At 40.3% G+C, this 23,796-nt stretch overlaps 1 protein-coding gene across 6 annotated transcripts in view; it reads left to right on the top strand.

Moving 5' to 3' along the window:
- Nucleotides 1–9,926: 9,926 nt before the first annotated feature.
- The window catches only part of PHF6 (PHD finger protein 6), a 37,970-nt gene continuing 24,100 nt past the window's right edge, over nucleotides 9,927–23,796 (top strand). Inside the window, exons 1-5 of one of the 6 annotated variants that reach the window (XM_075068892.1) lie at nucleotides 9,927–10,081; nucleotides 16,430–16,612; nucleotides 16,831–16,932; nucleotides 21,023–21,156; nucleotides 21,429–21,472. In XM_075068892.1, coding sequence (XP_074924993.1) covers nucleotides 16,475–16,612; nucleotides 16,831–16,932; nucleotides 21,023–21,156; nucleotides 21,429–21,472 — 418 coding nt within the window. In that variant the 5' untranslated portion in view covers nucleotides 9,927–10,081; nucleotides 16,430–16,474. Of the gene's footprint in view, nucleotides 10,082–14,554; nucleotides 14,646–14,665; nucleotides 16,613–16,830; nucleotides 16,933–21,022; nucleotides 21,157–21,428; nucleotides 21,473–23,796 lie in introns of those variants that run through there. The other 5 variants (XM_075068893.1, XM_032773147.2, XM_075068894.1 and 2 more) reach the window with 5 other exon arrangements.

The raw sequence follows: 23,796 nt of genomic DNA, 5'->3' as shown, positions 1-23,796 counted from the left end.
GTGGCTTCAAGGACTCGCGTGCAGAGAACCCCAACCCTGTGCCCCGGCTGGAGCGCCAGAGGGAGGCTATGCCACAGCTTCCTGGAGCCTCAAGGAGCGGCCCCAGACTCTGCACCCTGGCTGGAGCGCCGGAGCAGGGCCATGCGACTGCTTATGGGAGCTGTGTGGAGCGACCCCCGAGCCTGTGCCCCAGCTGGAGCACCAGAGCAGGATAAACCCCTGATTCTACTCCCCAGCAGGAGCTCAAGGGCTGGCTTAGAACAGCTGGCAGGCCGGATGTGGCCCGCGGGCCGTAGTTTGCCCACTCCTGCCATATGACTTCACCCACCCACTCCCGTAATAGGCCCATAACCTCTGGCTGAGTTACAAATATTGATTTAAAGACTTCACATTACAGAGAATCCACCATTTATGCTAGTTCAAACCAGCAAGTGACCCATATCCCACGATGCAGAGGAAGGCAAAAAAAACAAACCAAACCCTGGGTTTCTGCCAGTCTGACCAGGAGGAAATTCCTTTCTGACCCCAAATACAGTAATCAATTAGATCCTGAGCATGTGAGTGAGACCCCTCCCCCTGCATAGCCACAAGCCTGGAAAGAATTCTCTGTAGTAACTAAGTCCTTCCCAACTACAGTCCCATCTCCAGCAGTTGGAGATATTTGCTAATACCAGTCATGGATGGGCCATATGCCTTTATAGGCAACCTCATCAGACCATTCCCTCCATAAATTTATTAAGCTCAGTTTTGAAACAAGTTAGTTTTTTTGCCTCCACTACTCTACTAGAGGCTATTCTGAAACTACACTCCTCTGATGGTTAGAAATCATTGTCTCATTTCAACCCTAAACTTGTTAATGTCCAGTTTACATCCAGTTGATCCTGTGCCAACATTGACCCTTAACTTCAATAACTCCTCTCTCTCCCGGGTGTTTATCCCACTGATGTGTTTACAGAGAGCAATCCTATCTTCTTTCAACCTTTATTTGGTTAGGTTAAACAAGCCAAACTCTTTGAGCCTCCTCTTGTAAAGCAGATTTTCCATAGCTGTAGTGTAGGCATACCCTAAGCAAAGTCACTATCCCTTGTTTTTGGTGCTTCCTGCATTTGGTGAAGCAGGACTTTGTACATTCCTTGTAAATAAATGGGACTCTATAAAAGAAAATACCAGTCTCAGGGAAATTTAGTGAGGGTGCTTGTCTTTAACTTGACCTCCTAATTCATTTGCAAACTACAAACTGGCTTGTCTTTACAAGGATTTTATCCTGAGTTAGTTAAGTAGGCTTGTTAACTAGAGTTAGCTCACTTGAGTTAAGAACACATCTCTTCTGGCAGGAAAATTATAAGTGAGGTTTGCTGACTCGTTATTGCATGTCTGTTGATACTCATACAAAGGATGTAGAAGTGCTTTATAATGAGGACCTAGGGTATGGGCTAAGCAGTTTTTGAGAAGGAGCCTAGGGAGCTGCTAGCCTTGGAGAGAAGGCTTGGCTGGATTTGATGTTTCATTTCAAGTTCCTCTTGTAACAAAGCCAAATCCCAGATGGGGATATGATTTGATCCACTGACATTTGTGTGTACTGTATTTGAAATATGGTGGGGAAGCCAGCTGCTCACAGTTTTATTTCAGTTAAGTAGATCTATACTTGTAACTGTTTCAGGCTAATTGAACCTCTAAGATTATCTTTTAACAGCTCTTCTGGTATATTCTGAAGGAACTTGTGTAATGGGGTTTTCTTTAAATCGACCATTACTCTGAAGAAAATAAAGTGTGCTTTCTTTCCCATTGTTTTAATAAAAAATTACATATACACACTGGATTTCTTGTAAAATGTATTCCCCTACAGCTGGCCTATAGAAAATCCAAAGAAACTGATCATCTCTTTGATGCAAGATGAATGTTGTTTATACAAATCTGTGGTGTATACAACAACTGGATTAATGCTATGTCTGTGAGCAAATGACAAGCTCTGCCTTATAATTTAACTCCTTTTAGATGCTTGATTATGACATTTGTTCTTCTGCTGAAATGGGAGAGAGTAAATAAATGAGTTTGTGTAATGAGCTTGTCAGATACACTGAGAAGTTCTAGAAGATCCAATCGTTGTTAATGCTCACTGGGCTCCTGGCCAGTGCAGTCAATATATGATAACATAAAGTTAGAATCTCCTTGTGTTGTCATGTAGTCATTACAATCAATCAGTCAGCCATAGTCTGGTAGCCTTAGCAACTTAAAAATTTACCTTTGTTAACACTATTTCACATGACCATCACTCTCAAAATCTCTGGCTCTGAAAATGTAGATTATAAAATATTAAGCCACCTGCATATGTTATTTCCAAAACTCATTCATTCATTCTCCTTGCTGAGCTTCTCAAAGAAGCTGTCAGAATTTGATACTTGTGGAAGACTCAAGTATCCAAAGAGAGCTCTTACTTGCTGCAGAATAAGAAAGTAAAGCAAATGGCTATATTAATTTCAAGTTCCTTTAGTAACAGAGGTAGAGACACTAGTGTTTGCAAAATTTAAAATAAAGTAGGGCCAAATAACAACCTGAGATCAGCACACAAAATGTCCCCTCCACCTTTGAATCTCATCTTTTGTACTGGAACGAGAAATTAATTGACTCCCTGGCACCATTTTTCTCCCCAAGTTTGCCTGGACTATATAGCATCATGATGTATACTATGATCTTGTGCAGGACTTGAAGCAGACCATCAATAACAACTGTCATTTCTGTCCTATATATTTTAAAGGTTTTAAGACTACTTGTGCCAAAGAGAGAGAAAATGGTCCCTTGAAGTACGTGTTAACTTCTAAGGGTATGTCTACACTACCTGCCAGATCGGCGGGCAACAATCGATCCAGCGGGGGTCAGTTTATCACATCTAGTCTAGATGTGATAAATTGATCCCCGAGCGCTCTCATGTTGACTCCTGTACTCCAGCACCACGAGAGACGCAGGTGGAGTCAATGAGGGAGTGGCAGCAGTCAACTCACCGCAGTGAAGACACCACGGTAAGTCAATCTAAGTATGTCGACTTCAGCAACATTATTCACATAGCTGAAGTTGAGTAACTTAGATCGATTTCCTACCACACCCAGCCCCCAAGTGTAGACCAGGCCTTACACTCAACAATCTGTTCCACCTTGTATTTAGCTGTGATTCTCTGAATACATTTCCCAGACCTGAAGAACTCCATGAAAGCTCAAAAGCATGTCTCACTCTCCAACAGAAATTAGTCCAATAAAAGATGTTACCTTACCCACCTTGTCTCAAGTAAACCGCCTTTCTGGACAGTTGTCTGTCTCACCTGTTCTTATGAAGCTCCAATGATGGGGATTCCACAACTTCCCTTGGAAATCTATTCCAGAACTTAACTCCTCTAATGGTTAGAAAACCTAAATCTTCTTGTCCTACCTTCAGTGAACAGGGAGAACAACTGATCACAGTCCTCCTTGTAACAGCTCTTAACATATTTGAAAACTGTTATCAGGTCCCCCCTCAGGCTTCTTTTCTAAACTGAAACTAAATGTGCTCAGGTTTTTTTTTTAAAGCTTTCCTTATAGGTCTGGTTTTGTAAATGTTTTAGTATTTTTGTTGCTCACTCTCGACTCTCCAATTTGTCCACATCTTTCCTAATGTGTGGCACCCAGCACATGGTATTCAGCAGAGGCCTTACCAGTGCTGAGTAGAGGAGACAATTGCCTCCCATGTCTTATTAATGTACACCAGCACGATATTAGACTTTTTTTGCAACTGCATTGCTTTGTTGACTCATATTCAATTTATGATCTACTGTAACCCTCAGATCTTTTTCAGCAGTACTACCAGCTGGACAGTTATTCCCCATTTTGTACTTGTGCATTTGATTTTTTTTTTTCTAAGTCAAGTAATTTGCACTTACGTTTATTTAATTTCATCTTGTTGAATTCAGACCAATTCTCCAATTTGTCATGGTAATTTTGAATTCTAATCCCATCCTTCAAAATATATGCAATCCCTTCTAGTTTGTCACCTGCAAATTTTATAAGCATACTCTCCACTCCATTATTTAAGTAATTAATAAAAATATTGAATAGTGACAGACCACGGTGGGACCCCACCAGATATGTCCTCCCATTTTGACAGAGAACCATTTATAACTACTTTTTGAGTATGGTCTTTCAATTAGCTGTGAACCAACTTCAAAGTAATTTCATCTAGACCACATTTTCCCAGATTGCTTGTGAAAATGTCATATGGGTCTGTGTCGAAAGCCTTTCCATAGAGAATTAACCTGTGCTGTAGGATAGTCTCTGTCCAACTTCCATGCATTTTGGAATTCCAGGCTCACACCCAAAACCAAAGCAGCAGTTTGAGTTTGCTCCTTAGATTCCTCTCTTGCCCAGCAGAATTAATTTACTGCTTCTCCTCTCTTTGGTTAATAGGCTTAACCAAAGACGTACTGTGGGTCCCTTACGTCATAAAATCAGAGAAAGGCCAAGAAAACAAACTTGGTCTTTGCTCTGAAGAACTGAATCTCAAAGTAAAACAAAGTCTGTAGGCAGACGATAAACACAAACCCCAGTGAATGACATATATTTCAGAAAAGGAGTGAGTAATTAGGAATAATATCATGGAGCTTTACAGGGATAATATCAATGCAAAGCAAAAAAATGGTTTGCATTTCACTGGTTGAGTTAGAAATCAAGCATGACCTCAAGTAATGTCTAGTGGCATTTGCATTCACCACTGCGAATTGTTGTAGAATAGTTCGATTTGGCAATTGTATAATCACCAGGAGCCTCCAGCATCAGTTGGAATAAGATTTCTGGGTTCTGTAGTTGCAATTACACAAGGGGGGGAATTGCACAAGTTTCTCCATTCCACCCCAAAGTGGGTATTCACCCACGAAAGCTCATGCTCCAAAACGTCTGTTAGTCTAGAAGGTGCCACAGGATTCTTTGCTGCTTTTACATTCCACCCCAAAGTGCCTGGAGATGCTGGAGTATAGCAGAGGCATCTCAGGAACCTGAGCTATATAATCTAAGCTCAGAAAAACTTTGCTTCTGAAGCAACTACAAAATATAATCATTCAAGGCCTCAGTACTACACATGAGGCCTCTAGCACATCTTGATCATAGTAACCCATAACAGGTAAAGGTAAAAAAAAACAACAGGTTTTTTATTGACTTTTGACAGCTCTTTGGCTGTTGTTTGCAGCTGCAGGAGGGCTAGGAGTACACTTTAGTCTTCATTTAAAAACTGTTTTAGAGGACTGATGGAGGGAAGCTAGGACCTGATGGTAAATCTCAAGGCAGCTCCAGCTATGCCTGGTTTCAAAGCTCTTCTGCTTGATTATAACCAGTTATGCCAGACCTCTTTACTCGTGCTCCTGAAGGAAACAGCAACCCTGGGAGATTTCACATGGAGTCTTTCTTTAAGACAATGTTATAATGGCAGGATTGTGATGCCATAGTTAAGGTTGCACCATCATTTTCATTTTGACAGGAATGTTGAACCTTTATTTTTAAGAAACGCTTTAAAAGTGGCAGTGGATGAAACACGGACATTAAAATTCACATAATATTTGATTTTTTTATCTTGATTTGCTGCACCTGGGGTTAATACACACAGAATAATTGTAAATGACCCATGGCAGATGCTGCAAAGCCAATCCGGTGGAGAACCTCCCTATGAGAGTTGGAAGAACTGATGAGAATAGAACTCAAACAGTAAAAGCTGGAGATTTCTTTGACAATTTCATTATTCAAAGAGATTGGGGTCATGGGTGGACCAGGGATGTAAAAGGTTAAATGGTTAACAGGTCAGCATTGGGCTTACTGCTAACTGGACCTTAACTGTTAACCCCAGCAGCTAGCTGGCCAGCCAGAGGAACTCCATCCCTGGCTGCACTGGGCCAGCCAGCTGGAGCAGACCCAGCCGTGTCCATTTGGCCAGAGGGACACCAGCCCCAGCCTAGCTAGCAGGACCCCAGCCCGGGACACTTCGGGCTGGGTGGGCTCCAGTTCCAGGACCGAGTCAGCCCCGGCTGCACCAGGCCAGAGCAACCCCAGCCCTGGCTGGGCCAGCGGGACCCCAACCCTAGCTGCGTTGGTTAGGCTGGACCGTCTCTGGCTGTGCCATGACGGCAGGACCCCAGTGCTGGCTGTGCCATGTTGGCGGGACCCTAGCCTCAGCAGCAGCGGGAGGCCCAGGATGGCCCTGGCCATGCCAGCCACACCCCAGCCCTGCAGACCCGGCGGGACCCTAGCCCCCGCCACACCAGGCCAGCCGGAGCGACCCTGGTTAATGATTAACCAGTTAAACGATATAATTTTAATTGTTTAATTGGATAACTTTTTAAACCAATATTTAAATCCCTAAAGTGGACCTGATCCTAGGTTTTGCAGCTTTGTCCTTTACTGCGAAATATGGAGGCCAACCTTAGCTGACTCCTCCTCCATTTGCTGGAGTGCCTTGCGAAATCTGTCAGGCAGTGGCAGATTAGCCACTGGGCCAATGGAGCCTGTGCCAAGGGGCCCTGGATAATTGGGGCACCCTCGTGCCTTTGTTGGTGTCACTAAGGATAATCCTAAATAACTTAGAAGGTAAAAGGCAATAAGGATATAAAATCTCCCTGTTTAGGCCTCAGATGAGCAAGAGTCCTTCCATGTTTAAACTCTAATTGACCTAACAGGCCAATAAATAGAAAAGGCCAGGTGCAACGTCCCTTATCAGTTGCCATACAGCTCAAACTGGTCTAAAGCAGAAATAATGATGCCTGTGCACCTTTAGCAGAAGGACAAGATAACTTGCAGAAGGAAAACTTACTAACGAGCTGCCGCAGCCAAGATCACTTAATGCACCTGCGCTTACGTAACTGCTACGGGGGGAGGAAGGAGGAGGAGAGGGAGGGGGAAGACAAAGAAGTGTGCGAGAAAAGAATGCTGCAGCCGGACAGAAGAGGGAGGGGAAACGGGGGCTTGCTGGTCAGCGAGGAAAGTTCTCATGGCTATAAAGGAACAGACTGCTTGTTTTAGCGGGGCTGGGTCTGAGGCGTACTAAGTCTCCCAGCCCCGCTTTGAGATCTCAGATAAACTCTGCTTGCTTCTCCCCCTGGTGTGTTTATTGGCGCTAAAGCACTCCGGGCACGAATCACTGTTGTTTGCCTTGGGCACCTCCGGTGTCTGCAACACCCTGACCTACTCCGCCCGCTTGGCTCTCCTTCCAGAAGCAGGGGAAGCTCCTGTGCTCCAACTCCACTCCCTGGCAGGAATGCAGGGTGCGCAGGGCAGGGCAAGCCCCTGCACCCTGACCTCACTCCTTGGCAGGAGTGCCGGGTAGGCAGAGTGGGGAAGCCTCATGCTCTGATGGTGACCCCACTTCCCAGCAGGAGTGCCAGGCAGACAGGGGAAGCCCCCGTGCCCTGACCCTGTTTCCCTGCGGGGTGGGGGTTGAGGAGTGGGGGATTGCAGGTGGAAAGGATGAGGAGGGGCCCCCACTTGCTCTGGCCCAAGGCCCCACAAATCTCTAATCCGCCTCTGCTGTCAGGGCTTCATACTGGAAGAACATCATCCACACAGTCAAGGTCTGAGAGCAAGAGATCACCAATCTTAATGCCTATGGATCTGACAGAATGCTGCATTATGAAATCCATGGGGTGTTTCACCTCTTTTAAAACTCTTTTGGCAAAAATGGGTAACCTCCTGGGATCTGATCTTTGTCTTACACATTACTCCACTTACGCTAATTTAAACAATAGTAGTTTTGAATGCACTTTCTCTGCTCTGTGCTGATTGGCTATTTGCTCCAACCCTCTTCCTGCTCATCCCTCACAATCTTTTCCATTGGCCAAGAACGGCGAACTGCAGCCAATGGGCACAGTGGGAAGGGCTATGCCTGCGGACAGTCAATGTCAGCAAAATGTCTTGCAGCCCGCAATCAGATTACCCTGATAGGCCGCATGCGGCCTGTGGGCTGCAGGTTGCCCACCACTGGCTTAGCACAATGGAACCCCGTTCTAGGTTGGTCCCTTAAGCACTATGGCAGTAAACATGATTATTATTAATAATAAATTGGGAATACAACTCAAGTTTCTGAGGTCTTATATTCACTGTAATGTCAACTCAAGGTAGAATTTCAGTGTCACCCCACTCTGACTCTTGTCCGCACATAAAAATCTCCAGCTCAAGTGAAGTGGTGCTTTAAACTCAAGCTAACTAGTTAGTCAAGGGATCTGGACTGAAGTTTGAGTGCTGCTAATGCCCAAGCTAGCAGTGCAGTGAGGATGCAGCTACTGGCTATAAGCTGAGTTAGCACAGTTGTGATTCTAATCTAATCACTCTGTGTAGCTTCACAGTGTGGATACTTTCACTCCACCTAGGCTAGCTCAAATGGAGTAACTTGAGCTAACTGTTACAGTGAAGACACGCTCTGAAGGGGGTTAGGCTTGACTTTTAGCTATGTTGCTTTTCAGATCAATTCATCCATATGTAGGTTCTCTTATCTCTAACCACTACTACACCACATTGTCCTCCCAGAACCAGGGTAGAGTCCAGGGACAAGAGCCTCGACTGATGAAAACTGTCATCGTTCCATTGACTTCAGTGCAATGTACACCTGCTGTGGCTCTGCCCCTAGGATTCCTGACCTCCATTCTACTACTAACAAATAGCTGTGCAACCAACGCACTGAAAGTGTGTCAGGTCCTCTAGTAATTACTCCTGTAGTTCAAGTGTACTGAGCTGAGTCTCAAAGCCCAGAGTTAAAGCCTGTTAACAGCCCACAGTGGGGGATGCCATGGTTGTATGTACTAGAATTTACTTTGGTTTATTTTAATTAATGCAGTAAAACATCTTTTTTAACCTAAAAACTACTATCATCTTTGTATTACGGTGTGATGCATACTTTATTTCACTTGTTTGTCATACATTGGCAAGTCTGAATGTAAGCGTCACAAGGGCAGACACAAGTGACCCAACTACCAAAAAATAATATTATTCCAGCTTCATCAACTTTGCACTCTAAGACCAAATCTTAATAGCAACCTCAGCAATGTTAAGGCAGAATAACTTCCCAAACGCTCAGGAAATGTGATCATTAGATGTGCTGATCTGCTGATGCAAGAGGGTTTGAAGTCACTGTTAAGGGTTAGCATCAGAGTGCAGGTTTGAGCGAGCTTGGGTATGTGTTGCTTTTTGGTAGCTATTGATTAGAGATGGAATAAAACCTTTACCCAATGCTAGTGCATGTTACCAACAGAACAGGAGGCAGGCAACGCAAGCAGATTTTCCCTCTACATCCCTCTTGATACGCTTTTAAGAGTTGGTGGTCTGGGTCCCGATGCAACGGATCTGTCACTAAGCAAAGCTTTTGTGTTAACGTAACCAGAGGTGACACAAGAGCCATGGGTGGCCGGTTGTCAACTCCTCGAGGCAGGGGTTGTCTTTTTGTAGAGCACACCCCCTGCCCTGGGGCCCTAACGGGGGTCTGGTGGTGTGAATGCAGCAGGCAAGGCCCTGCCCCCGCACGTGAGGTCCTGCTACAGAGCCAGCTCAGTCATGCGCACGCGCACCCTCCCAACCTCCAGTTCCTTCTACCCACAGCTGCCTTCGAAATGATCTGTACGCATGCGCGGGTCACCTTCAGGTATCCAAAGGTCATTCTACGCAGGCGCAGGTTCTCCATTTTCCCCATCCCCGCCAGCTGTCAAGTCCAACTGCGCACGCCCAGGTTCTCTCTCTCTCTCTCTCTCTCTCTCTCTCTCCTCGCGCGCGGCGGCCCCCGCCCCGTCCTCCCCGCAGCCGATCGAGCTTCGGATGTCGTGTGCGCGTGCGCCTGGAACCGCGGCCGCTCCGGCACCGTCACTTTCTCGGCCGCGCCTCGCAGCCTCGCTGCACGCAATATGGGCCGCGTTGGAACGTGAGTGACGTCTTGGCGCCAGCACGAAGACGTTGCGTGCGGGCGGCGGCGGCGGCGCAGCGTCCCCTGCCCGAATGAAAGGGAAGCGTCCCAGCCGCTAGACGCAGCGAGGGGGTTCTGAAGTGCCCGCGGCGAGGGGCCCCGAGGTCCTCGTTCCCCGCGCCCGCCACCTGCGGTGAGTGAGCGAGCGGCCGGCGCACACTTGGGGGGGCACCGCTCGGCGCCGGCCAGCCGCCTGTGGGCGGCGGGAGCCCTGCCGGCCCGGCCTCCGCCTGAGGAGAGACCCCCAGCCCGCCACGGCGCGCGCCCCTTCAGCTGCGGGGCCGCGGGGCTCAGGCCTGAGGAGCCTGCCCGCCGGGCGAACAGCCCCCTAAGCCTCGCGGGGGCTCGCCCTTCTGGGGGGGCGGACCGTAGCCTTCCCGGGGTAGCTCCCGAACGGCCCCACGACCCCCCCCTGCGCCCGGTGGGATTCGTGCCCTTGTTGTAAGGGGGCCCTTTTTCTCCAAGCCTAGACTGTTCTCCCACCTCTCAGGGCCCCCATCTTCTCTTGGCGTTAATAATCCAGCTGGGAAGCGCCCCTGCCTTGGACGGAGCCGTAGGGATCGGTTTCCGATTGAGGATCCCACTGCAGGGACACTACCGGCTACAGCAGAGGTGATTCTTCTTTCTAAGAAGGGCACCCTACTCAGCTCTGTGGCTTAGCTGCCTGCCCCACCAAACTATTCAAGCTCCTCCTGTGAGGTGGATGCCCCAGGTCATGGTCTCCACGCCCCCTTCCTGGGTGGGAACCCCAAACTTTCCTGAAAATAAAACCAATTTATCTGCTGTAGCCTTGTTACGCCAACCTCTCTTTCAGCCTTGAGTGTCTTCTATAGGTATCAAGTATCAGAGGGGTAGCCGTGTTAGTCTGGATCTGTGAAAGCAGCAGAGGATCCTGTGGCACCTTATAGACTAACAGAGGTTTTGGAGCGTGAGCTTTCGTGGGTCTGACGAAGTGGGTATTCACCCACGAAAACTCACGCTCCAAAACCTCTGTTAGTCTATAAGGTGCCACAGGATTCTCTGCTGCTTCTATAGGTATGAAGTACATGCAAACAAGATTTTGCATGTACCTTAAAGCTGAGATTTTCACATGATTAATGATTTTGAGTGCTCCTTGTTCAACTAGATACTTTAAAGGGGCTTGATTGGCAGAGGATGAGTAATCTGTGTTTTCTGAAGATTAGCCCCTTTAAAGTACGTCAAATTGAGTACCCAAAATCACCAGTCACTTGTAAAAATACTTGCCTAAATGTGGTTTTTTTGTTTGGCTTTCATCTGAAAGTATCCAAAATCACTTTTTCTAACAAGTTTAAATAAAAAATGTCTAGGCATGTTTGTCTTGTGCTTCTCCCAGATGTCTCAAATTCTGTTACACGTTAAAAAACAAAACCCAAACAATCCTGTGTTTGCATAGTACCTCTAGTCATGAAGAATCCAGAGTTTTAACAAAACAATTAAACTTTCCTGTGGAGAGCCTTTCATATAAACTATAATCCAGTATTCTATGTAAGAAATAGCAAGCTTGGGCCTGACTTTAGCAAATAAATAGAGCATGAAGAAAAGCTCTTGAGCTTCCTTTCTTATATTCTGACAAAGTGGGTATTCACCCACAAAAGCTCACGCTCCAATATGTCTGTTAGTCTACAAGGTGCCACAGGGCTACCCCTCTGATACTTTCTTATCTTAGGTTTCAGAGTAGCAGCCATGTCAGTTTATATCTGCAAAAAGAACAGGAGTATTTGTGGCACCTTAGAGACTAACAAATTTATTTCAGCATAAGCTTTCATCTGAAGAAGTGAGCTATAGCTCACAAAACCTTATGCTGAAATAAATTTTTTAGTCTCTAAGGTGCCACAAGTACTCTTGTTCTTTTTTCTTAGCTTACTTTCCCTCTCTCTGTGCTGAGTAATGTTTCATATATTGGGATAGTGCCCTCCTTGTGTGTATGTTTTTTTTTTTCCTCCCCTCTGAGAGATGTTGAATATTGGAGAGACAAGATGGATGAGGGAATATCTTTTATTGGACCAACTTCTATGGGGTGAGAGGGACAAGATTTCAAGCTACACAGAGCTCTCTCTCAGGTCTGGGAAAGGTATTCAGTGTCACAGCTGAATGCAAGATTGATCAGATAGTTTAGTATAAGTCATTAGCACATATTGGAAGGGACCATTCAAGGCAAAGTGGCCTGTTAACATCCTTATATACATAGGACAAAAAGGGTGGTGGGGGGTTAGTGAGTTACAGATTGTTGTAATAAGTGGTAAATCAAATGTCTTTATTAAGACTATGATTTTTAGTGTCTAGCAAAGTTATGAATTCAAGCTCATCTTTTGCAGGAGTATGCCTGTTTGTTGCACATTTAGAATTAGTCCTATAGAAGATGGCAATAAAACTAAAGTGCCGGTCTTAATGTAGTTTGTGTGAAAAACTCTTGCCAAAAAAAAAATCAAGAAGGAAAAGATGAGCTTGAGTACTGTCTTAATGTGCATCAGTTGAATTACACAGATGAACAAATTCTGAAGAGAGAATTACAAAAAGAATCCCTTTCTGTAGCTGAGAATCTCTTATCAGAGCTTTCATTTTATAAGAGATTTTATTGTGGAATTAGGTACCCCTTTAGATAGGATCTTGGAAGATATTGACATGATCTTAGTATTGTCAGTACAGCTAAAAAAAAATACATATATATATACACACACACACACTCATCTGTGTCTTTTAAATAGGTTGCCTAGTACTGGTATAGATAGTTGTCTCCATAGTCAATGTTTCTATGATATTCCTCTGTTTACAGGGTTTATAGCATAACTGTAAATCTTGCCTTTGACTGAAACTTGGCGAGTAAGGTTTCAGTCCAAGGATATATGTACACGTCACATTTTTATTTTTTTTTAAAAAAACAACAACCCTGTTTATAGTTTTATTTTTAAAAGTGGATTGGAAGAATATTTTGCTGATTTTTTAATTGTATCTGTTTTGGTGTTCAAGTGAGAAGTAGGTTGGTGTTTAATCAGTAGTCTGGTTTAGACATTGTTAAACTATTTTCAGTAAGAAATTAAATGGCAAGATTTTAAATGTTTGCATTTAGGATTATGGATCTGTAATGCGGCAGGGCAACTGGTTCTAACTTTTCAGAAAATGTAAATTACCTAAAATAGAGCTAAAAATAAAGGTTTCTGCTTTTCTGAAACACTGTCAGATACATTTCTTATTTGTAAATGCTCTATCGAAAACCTAAACCTAGCAGTTTTTCTCTGCTAAATAGTTTGCTCAGTCTTAACCTATGTTAATATACATTCCATGGTGGTTTGTGATGTGAATTTATGCAAAAAATATACATGTGAAAAGGATGCCGAGTGCACCCTATGATATGAAGGAAAGGATTTCCAGTGCGTAGCAGATTGGCACATGCTATGAAAAAGGTTAATATACATCATAGGTGAACAAATGTAACTTAAAGTCAGTAGTATGGATAAAATACTTCTTGTACTAATCAATTTCTTCTGCGAACCCTAAAAATGTATAAATAATGTACAAATGCCTAGGTATACAGAAAACACATGCAAACAAAAAGCACAAAATTAGAGAGCATTTTTAGGTTTCCTTTAAAAATGCATTGGGAATAATAAAATAGGAATGTGTGTTACCTTTCTGGCCTAATCTTTGCTTTTTGCTGTATTTGCATTTTAAAAAATCTTGTGAAGTATTTGAATAAGCATGCCAAAACACGTCAGCCAGTTAGTTGCATCTTTTCATTGCTATGCTAACAGAATGGAACACACATTACCATCATTTTCTAAGTTATAAAAAATACCAAATTACTTCAAGGAGTAAGGTCATATAAACAATAGTACATACCCTATTAACCGGAAACCTTGTTATATGTGTGAGTTAGATGCACTGTACAACATAATGCTGAAGACTAGGTGACTTCAGCCACCTGTGAAGAACATATTTCTTTATCAGTAACTTCCAAGAAGCAAAATATTAGTGAGCAATCATTTTGACTTCCATGGTTGTTATGAATTACTCAGATTTTCCAAAATCTTATTTTGCCATTCAGATTGAGAGTAAACGGGAGAGTCTGTTGATGTAGCAGCAAGAGTGACTGACATACTTAAAACCAAATTTTCCATATGACTGTGTGTATGACTCCTGTTTTAGCCAATGGGACTTGTGAACACACATCCAAGGACAGAATTTGACTTTAAATTTCTTAAGTTACTTTTATAAGGACTGTCATTGTTGCTGCTACAAGAATTAGTTCCTGAATAAGAAAATAAAGTAAGAAAAATTAAATGCAATGTAACCAAAAAAAAAAAGTCAAAGCTAACGCACAATGAATGCACTTAGCCTTATGTACATGTGTGTGTATATATATAATTGCTGCAATATTAATTATATCCAAACAGAAGTTATTCTTGCATTTTAAATTTTGTTACAGTATCTCCAACCCATTATTGCATGATCTATGTGAAGCTTTTGAATGTGACCCAAGAACAAAAAATCTTTTTATATAGTTTCCTTCTGTTCTTCTGAAGCTCTTTTTCCTGCTTCCAAAATCTCATTTAGATTTTGAAAGAATTAAAGAACATTTTGAAAGTCTTTCTTTCCTTTCTTCAAAAGCCAGCCCTACTTGCTGTTTAATAAATGGACTGCAGAGTTACTTGATTTTGATTTCTCTTTAGAAGAATATAGTAAGTAAATTTTTTGTTTAACATTTAAGGGTTCTGTTTTGCCACTGCAAAAGGGTGTGACTCATTTATTCACATTGGCACTTTTTTGTGTGTAAATCAGCTAGATCTAGAACATACGCATTTTTGTTACAAGTATGTGTCACCAATCTAGTAAATTGCTTTATAGTTAAAAGTGGAAGTAAATGAAACAGTAAAAAGAACAAGCACTAGAGATAAGATGTTTGTACATCAAAATGTAAATGTGTCTTATATTAAGCATGGCAAGAAAAAATGTTTTTAAATTATATCTATGAAAATTTGTGAATAACACTACATGAGAATTGAAAGGATCTTCATTAACCGTATTACATATAGAGGTATATAAACTTAGCACTATTCCTCAACTTTCTGTAATAAAAATAAGGAGTGATGTTAGTGTCTAGGAGAGTGAGGAACTTGTAGCACTTTCAAGAACCACGCAGAGTTCGGCTATGCAAATTTCACCAGTCAGTTGTGTAACTGCAAATCAGTCCTGACCAATGACACCTCTGCCATTGTAGGCAAGGACCCTTTTTAGTAGAAGTTCTGAACTATGTAGTGGTCTTCCTGATTTAATGGACAAAATGTGAGAGAGCCATATTCATTGCCTTTGTGACCAGAAAGATACTGAGATCCAGATCTTCAGAGAGGAAAAGCAGTAAACAAGCATGCTACTTAGGTTCTTGAATTAGACCATGTTAATTATATAAATTATATTATGTTATAACATTTTTTTCTTTTAGAGATGTAAAGGTGAATGCACACAAACTTTAACTTTAGAATGGGTCCAGAAAGTGTGTATCCTTGAATATTGGGTGTTTTAGGGCCCGAACTTGAAATGAGATCCACATAAGCAGATTCGTGTATGAAGCCTCATTGAAGTGGATCCATCTATGTGAATCTCATTGCTGAACTGGGGCCTTGGTGTTGTATTTTTAACTATGTTGCTTGTAAAACATAAAAAAAATTAATTTGATTTATGTGGAGTTTAATTTTAAATTACTTAGGATAAGAACAGGTATTCTCATGCACTTACTCAGAATTAGGGTAAGGTTGCGAAAAACAGCCCTGGCTCTTAAAGGGTTTCTATTGCAGCATATTAGTCACAAATATTCACGTCTAAAACTTTGTGACTTTAACTAGCCATAATGTATCTGTGTAATACCTAAAATGGTAATGTTTTATCTTTTCATCTCCTGAGGACAGTTACTCGTATTTGTAAAGATGAAGATGAGTATTTAAATTCAGTACTTACTAGCTTTTATGGATTTTAGCCTAGTTTTTTTTTATTGCTGCTTCTAAAGTAGTTCAGTAGAATGGGTTTTATTGTATGCTAAGGTAAAGCTCCCCCTGTGCAGTGTGCTTCTGGAATAAATAAAAATAAAATGGAATATGACAGTATTGCATCAGGATTTCCCTAAGAGCCCGAATGGTTGCTATACTTGTTATATTTTTAATTTCCTCTTTTCTCTCCCCTCTCTCAGCCTTTACATTTGTATAAATTTTATAACTTCTCTTACTTTGGGGACCATTATATGCCTTGTTGCCACATTCTTATAAAGATTTTGGGAAATACAGCTTTTGCAATATACATGTTTATTCATATATTATACTCTAGCTGTGTGTATGAGACAAATTCTGTTCCACTCAGACATAGTGGATGTTTCAGGTATTTTAAGAGAAACACAAAGTAACTTGAGTAAATATAATTTAAATTGATTTAAGTTGAAATTAACATCACTATTGAACATTTTTATTCTCTGTAGCATTTGTGAGGACTGAAGTGTCATTCTAAAGCCATTTTAAAAATCATGACAAGCTCAATTGGACAGAAAAAAGGGTCTTCAAGGCAACGGAAGTGTGGTTTTTGTAGGTCTAATAAAGATAATGAATGTGGACAATTATTGATGTCTGAAAACCAGAAGGTGGCAGCACATCACAAATGTATGGTAAGTAACAGAGGAAAAGGAAGTTAAAGCAGTGAGTTGTTAACTACATTATGTAAACAAACGAAATCCTGAATGATTTCAGCCCACTTGTGGCAGTGGTATATGTTACTAATGCCACTGTTTATTTTTATTTTGAAATTGTTCCTTTTTACAAATATAATTATTCCATATTACTGGAAACCCTTTAAAATTAAGTTTTATTTTTACACAACTTGCAGCTATTTTCGTCTGCATTGGTATCTTCACACTCTGATAATGAGAGTCTTGGTGGATTTTCTATTGAAGATGTTCAAAAGGAAATAAAAAGAGGCACTAAACTGGTAAGTCTAATTCTGCCTCTTGAAAATGGAAAAGTAGCATTTTATTAACTTCTGCAAAGTAACTAATGAAGTAATTCAGTGTACCACTGAAGTTATCTATTGATCACTCTTTTTTTAAGAAATGTTTTCCCTATGTCTGTGAACTCTAGTGTAATGGGTAATTAACCCATGGGAGGAGTCATTAAGATAAAACAGGTCACACATTTTTAAAAATGAGAGTAGATCTCAGAGAAAGGATAGGATAGTAGCTAAATGGATAGCCACCAAACAGATGTGATCCTTTATTGAAATCAATAGTAATTTTGCAGTTGATTTCAATAGGAATAGGACTGAGTTCTAAATGTCAAATGACTAATGATGAGAAGCTTCTTAAAGCAATCAGTTTTTTATTTTAATCATAATGTGTATAGTCTAATTTAAATATATAAATAGGTTATTTTGGAGATTGTGGAATATTTTTGGAATTCCTAAAAATGAACCGCAAATCTTAATATTTTCACTAGCACTGTCCTTATGTTATCAGCAAATAAAGATGGTTATAGTGAATGTGGCATAATTTTTCAAGTCAAGTTTTAAAACTCATTAACAAAATAAATTTTCTTTTTAATGGGCTGCATACAAAGAGGAACCAGCATTTCTTAAATTTACTTTCCTATTTAATATTTTCTGACAGATTTCACAATGGAAGCACATTCCAGGGAGCTATGCAAGTGTAACTCTGCTCTTTTACCAACATTTGGTTTCACTGCCAAAAACTGTCCTTTACTGTCAAGATACTTATTGCTTCCATTTTTTAATGATTTGATAGAGCCTTGGGATGCAGGTTTTTCATGAGATGCACATACTGAAAACTAGTTTAGTCATAGCTCACCAAACTGCTGTGGAACTGTGTGATATGACTGCTGTTTGTTTGCAAGGCATTCCTCAATTTTTAAGCAGATTTCTGTTTGATATAAGAGCTAGGTGGTATTACGATCATCTTTCTTATCTGGGAGATGATTGGTTTTGCAAATATTTTCTGACAAGTGATACGATATAACTAAAACAGTCCTTAGACACTTTCATTTTTTTGGGAGAAATGGGGGAGGGGGTCTGAAAGAGGTTTTACCAGGGATACTTTATTTGGAGGCTGAAGTTACATGATGTTGCACTGCATTATACTTACAGCCTTGTCACTAAACAGTACAATACTTTGCTTAGTCTTTTTCAGTATGGAGTTTTATTTGGTCTAATTATATTATGTCTTCATTGAGCTATACTAGTTGGAGACTATAGGTGTGATTGGAGATTTGATATATATAAAGAGCAGAGTAGCATATGGCTATGTGGGCCAACAAGACACTTTTTGACAATTAAATTTTTTTAAATGGTTTTATGAGATCTGTATGTTAGGGATTCATGAGAATATAGATTTTCTTTGTGCTTCTGAATCTTTTTTGTTCTGTCAGTAACATGTTGGAAGAGGACAGATTCTTAAAGCACACCATTTAGAGCAGGGGTAGGCAACCTATGGCACACATGCCAAAGGCGGCACGCGAGTTGCTTTTCAGTGGCACTCTCACTGCCCGGGTCCTGGCCACTGGTCCGGGGGGCTCTGCATTTTAATTTAATTTTAAATGAAGCTTCTTAAACATTTTAAAACCCTTATTTACTTTACATACAACAATAGTTTAGTTATATATTATAGACTTACAGAAAGAGACCTTCTAAAAACGTTAAAATGTATTACTGGTGCACGAAACCTTAAATTACAGTGCATAAATGAAGACTCAACACACCACTTCTCAAAGGTTGCTGACCCATGATCTAGAGAAACCAGGCACTTCAACTGGGTCCAAGTTTTATATGAAGAGGCTAAATGGTTTTGTCCTGATAAGCTTGAATGTGCACTCTCTTCAAACATGTTGCACTTAGTGATTGCTTTCCATTCTTGACTGGTCCTTTATAGGAGACACAGTAAAGCACTCAATGTGGTTCTCCAAATCTAACAGTCATATTGGTAGTTTTTACTAAATTGCAGACAGAGTTTAAGTAGTTGTCCTCTTTTGGTAGATGTTGATACTTAGCAAATAGGCACTGAGGACTTGAAGCTACTTCTGCATATTAAAGCGGTGATGGGAGAAATGCAGAATATTTCTGGTAATAGTTGAGGGGTTGAGCTATAATGATAGACCAGTAATATCAGCTTGTTCTTAATTTCCAGTAAATGCACTGATCTGAGGTCATTATTGCTTCTATTAGCTGTATGTGAGAAGAAACTCTTAAAAGTGGTCTTTTTTGTGCTTAGAACTTTCCATGTGCCTGATGTACCTAGAGAATTAAACATGTTGTTACAAGCCAATCAGATAACAAAAATCATTCCAACAAATTAAAAAACTTATTTCAATGGGAAATAGATCAGTAAATCGATACAAAGGTTCTTAAAGTTTGTCATTTCACCAGAGAGATTTCACAGCTTATATAAGAGTAAATTGTACCCATGTAACCTTTTAAAATATATGAAAGAATTAAAATAGTGGATAAAAGGGAACTGATAGATACGTTTATTTTTAATGTGTAAATACATTTTAATACAGTTCCTCACAAGAAGTTACTTAGGAAACTTGAAATACAGAGAGTTGATTAAACACCTACCATGGATTTAAAAACTGATTAAGAGCAATGGAACAGTATGAGTAGAGCAGTTTTCTCAATTTGTAGGGAGGTAAATAGCAGAATGATCCAAGATTCAGCTCATTTTTTGTTTTGTTTTTATTCAGTTAACTTCAAGATGGGGTAAATAATGGGGTTACAAGACTTGCTGGTGGCACGTTTATTTAGGTTAGGTAAGACTAAGCAGAATTGGAAGATCTGTAGAAGGACCTAATAGGCAAGACAGGCAAGATGATGGATGGGTAATTTTACTCTTCATAGACTTATGCAAGGTAATGCATATTGTAAGGAACAATTTAAACTGGTCATGTATGCTGATGGGTTTTGAATGTTATAACCTTTCAGGAAACAAAGTAGATGTAAATATATAGCTCAGTAAACATACCTCAGAATCAGTCAAAAACTCAGTAAGAGTTTGAGCAGTGTTAAGAATCTAGAAAAAATATGATGAATATTAATGGAATTATATACATTGACTGTATGTCTTCCCCTTTAATTCAGCACATGAAGAAGGGCCATGAAAATGTTTAGAAGCATAAGAGGTGTTTCTCAAATGAGAACCCATTACAAATTAGTGTGGAAAGTGTCTGTCCTTGGAAAAGGAAGAGTAAAGCAATAGCCCTCTGTGTAGCCTTTTCTGCAGCATAAAAACAAAAAGGTGGTGGTATTAATACAAGTAAGAGAAATTCCTTTTGTGTACCGCAGTGTCATGGAATATGACTGAAGCAAATTACACCTCTACCTCAATATAACGCTGTCCTTGGGAGCCAAAAAGCTTACGGCGTTATAGGTGAAACAGCGTTATATCAAGCTTGCTTTGATCCACTGGAGTGTGCAGCCCCGCCCCCGCCCAAAGCACTGCTTTACCATGTTATATCGAGTCGTGTTATATCGAGGTAGAGGTATATTTGAAAGAGGATTAGACAGCTGTAGGGGAAAAAATGGCAGGCAGCTGCAGTTAACTAAGGTAAAATTTCAAGCATTCAGTCCTTATGCTTCAGAGAATAAACTGATTTTCCAGCTGAGGTCAGCAAGAAAGTCCCTTTTCTCTCCTTCTTTAATAGTATAATCCACAGTTGATCAGTGTTTGGTGTATCCCACTCGTGGAAGCATAACATCTAAGTGAAAAATTAAGTTTGTTCCAGTATGGCACTTCTTACTTAGCTAAAGTTATTGGATTATTTTTCCACTGCATTAATAATTAAGATGATAAATTGAGTAGCTGACACATCTATCTCTCCTTTTAAAATTAATTAAAAATGACACTTGGGAAAAATATGGACAAAGACCATATGACTGAGTACATTGCTCTCAGTAATGCCAACTGTTTGGTGAGGAGGGGAGTTATTTTTGCCTGTTAGTTCCAATTATTTCCAAAGCCAAAAGTATTAAACTACTGCTAGCATGAATTTTATTTTTCTCTCTTCTTCTGTTATAGATGTGCTCTTTATGCCATTGTCCAGGAGCAACCATTGGTTGTGATGTGAAAACGTGTCACAAGACATATCACTACTACTGTGCATTGCATGATAAAGCTCAAATAAGAGAGAAACCCTCACAAGGCATTTACATGTAACTACTATTTATCATGTTTCTGTTTGTATTTATATTTCACCCTCTTTGTAAAACTATCATTGGAATACAAACATTTTGGGTTAAAAAAAAAAGTTATATTAAACTCCATATTTACCATTATAACAGTGTGCTAGACTGTCTACATTTTAACTACAAAATTGGAATTTTAGAGAGTCTTGTAAATGGGGTGAAATGTACTGTTGTTTAAATTAAACTAAATAAGCTCTGAATCATGACTTATCTGATAGTTTAACTACTTTGTTTTATAGGATTTTATGCCGAAAACACAAGAAAACTACACGTAACTCTGAAGGTAAAACTATTCAGTGTAATTCCACTCCACCCCACCCCGACAGATACTTTGATTACATCTTAAATTTTGTGGAAAATATAAATGTTTTGGGCAAACTAGACTGGACTAGAATTAGATGCATTTCTGAAAGAATTAATCTAGAATCTGAACGTACAGGGAATTTACATATGGCGTTAAGATGCTAAAAGGTAGGCACCTGGTTTAAAAAAAAAAACCTAAATCCCAGAATGCTCTGGAGTTCTGATGCTCTGTCATAATAAAAATTCTGTGAAGGTAATGTGGTCCCTTTTAGGAAGAATCTAATTTGTATGTTCAGGTAAGTATTCTACGTCTTAAATGTGTCAATTTTGTCAGGCAATGGCTATATCTTAACTGTTTATAATGATCCTACGAAACAACAGTATTTTTTATCTGTTGCAAGATTAAGCTTTAGGTGTTCCTTTCGTAATATTCCTGATAATTTTGTCATAAATTAGAAAAGAGATCTGATATTATATTTAAGGGGTTGTGGTCAGATTACCCTTTGAAATGCTCCCTTTGACTATTTGACCGATGAATGGATTAACACAAGCAGTTGTATGAAAGCACTCATGCAACTGTTTCATAACTGAGGGGAGACTTTTGGAATGGGTGAGGCAGTTGGGCAATACATTAAAAATAGCTTTGATATGTTGTATGGTCTTTTGACGTTCAAAACCAGTTACTCAATTTTGTGTGGTGGTAGTTTTTGCCATTTTTCTATTGTATTTGAATTTGGATAAGTAGAAATTAGTTTACCTTTGCATCATTCTAAATTGAAATGTAACCTCAAATTGAAACAATGAAGAAATGCATTACTGTGTCTTTTAGTGTATTTTTAAATTGCTTGTCAATTGTCATTTGTTTCTGCCAAATGCTTATTATTTAGCATATATATTATTTTGTGCCATTCATATTAAATTATATTAATATTAGAGATTTAATTTAATCTCCCCCCCATCTTTTTGCACAATGTAAATCAGAAATTCCAGGCTAAAACTGGATATTTGTTATCCAGTCATACCTAAATATCGTAGTGCACTCTGCATGTAACATGCACTGCACACTATGACTTCTGTAACTAACAAGGCTTTATTTAAGGAGACTGGAGAAACAGCACAGAATTTGTATTAATAGTTAATGGATTTAAAATAGACTAGATCTAGTTACTTTATTGTAGTTTGGTGTCTTAATTTCTGTTTGGGGTTTTTTATAAACAGTATTGTATTATGGAAAGATTTTTGGAGTGAAGTGAAGGACTAGACTAGTCTCTCATGAAAATAATTATTTTAGACAGAGGCACAATGTACATATACGCACTGTTGGCTCATAGCTGTTGCCATCTATTGAAAAACCTAACTGTGATCCTAGTCCTGCAAGTTGTTCCATGGGAATGGACCTCTGCTGCTTTGTGGAGCTGCTTGCAGGGCCACGGTCTATGCTAGTATTTGAGAGTCTGCAAGAGCTGTTTCTGCTTATTCTAAAATGTCACTCTTCACTGTGAGGAGCTCTGTATTTTCATATGCATATTTGTATTGGAAAGGACATGGAAAAAATTACTGCTGAAGAGCAAGAGCTGTTTTTTCGGATAATTGCAGTTTTTTAAAAACACACAAGCAGTGTTTTCTGTAACAGTTTTGGTTTTTAAAATAGGTTTAAATCTATCTGAGTTGTTGAAGACAAAAAATCTGAGTATATCTTGTTTGGATTTTAATTTTTCACTCCATTGAATCGAAATGGAGGATTTGGGTCAATAGTATGTTGCCATAGTGTGTGTGCTCTTTTTAGTGAGGGTCCCAAGTCTGAAAATCTGACTTTGTCACTTTGTTCTCAGGCTTCTGGGGACTGAGTATGCTATACTGACAGAACAGTGCTGTTATTTATAGTTTGTATTTTGGTAGTGCCTACCAGGCCAGGGGCCCGTTTTCCTAGGCCATGTACAAATATAACAAAACAAGCACATTTAGTCTCTGGCGAGGAAACACCTTACCCAAATGTTGCTGCTACAGAATGATGTATGCTGCTAGATACCTGTATCCTGAGAGATAGTTGCTATGTCTTCAAAAGAATGAGATATCAGGTGGTCCTCAGCACTCTGAGAAGGGGCTTAAAGGATCTCCTGTGTTGTTTACTATTTAAGTGCTGACGTACTCAGGACTGGAACAGGCACATAGGGAGTCTGTCACAAAAACATGGCACAATGAGAAGTCCAGAAGAGTTTTTCTTACATATTTTGTTGGCTTATTTTTTGTGACCAGCATGGAAAAAGTGAGTGTCAAGTAGGGAGTTGAATTTGTAGAGGGAAA

This window comes from Chelonoidis abingdonii, chromosome 8 (assembly GCF_003597395.2).
Source record: "Chelonoidis abingdonii isolate Lonesome George chromosome 8, CheloAbing_2.0, whole genome shotgun sequence".
Classification (NCBI taxonomy): Eukaryota; Metazoa; Chordata; order Testudines; family Testudinidae; genus Chelonoidis; species Chelonoidis abingdonii.
This window is presented reverse-complemented; position numbering and strand designations above follow the sequence as displayed.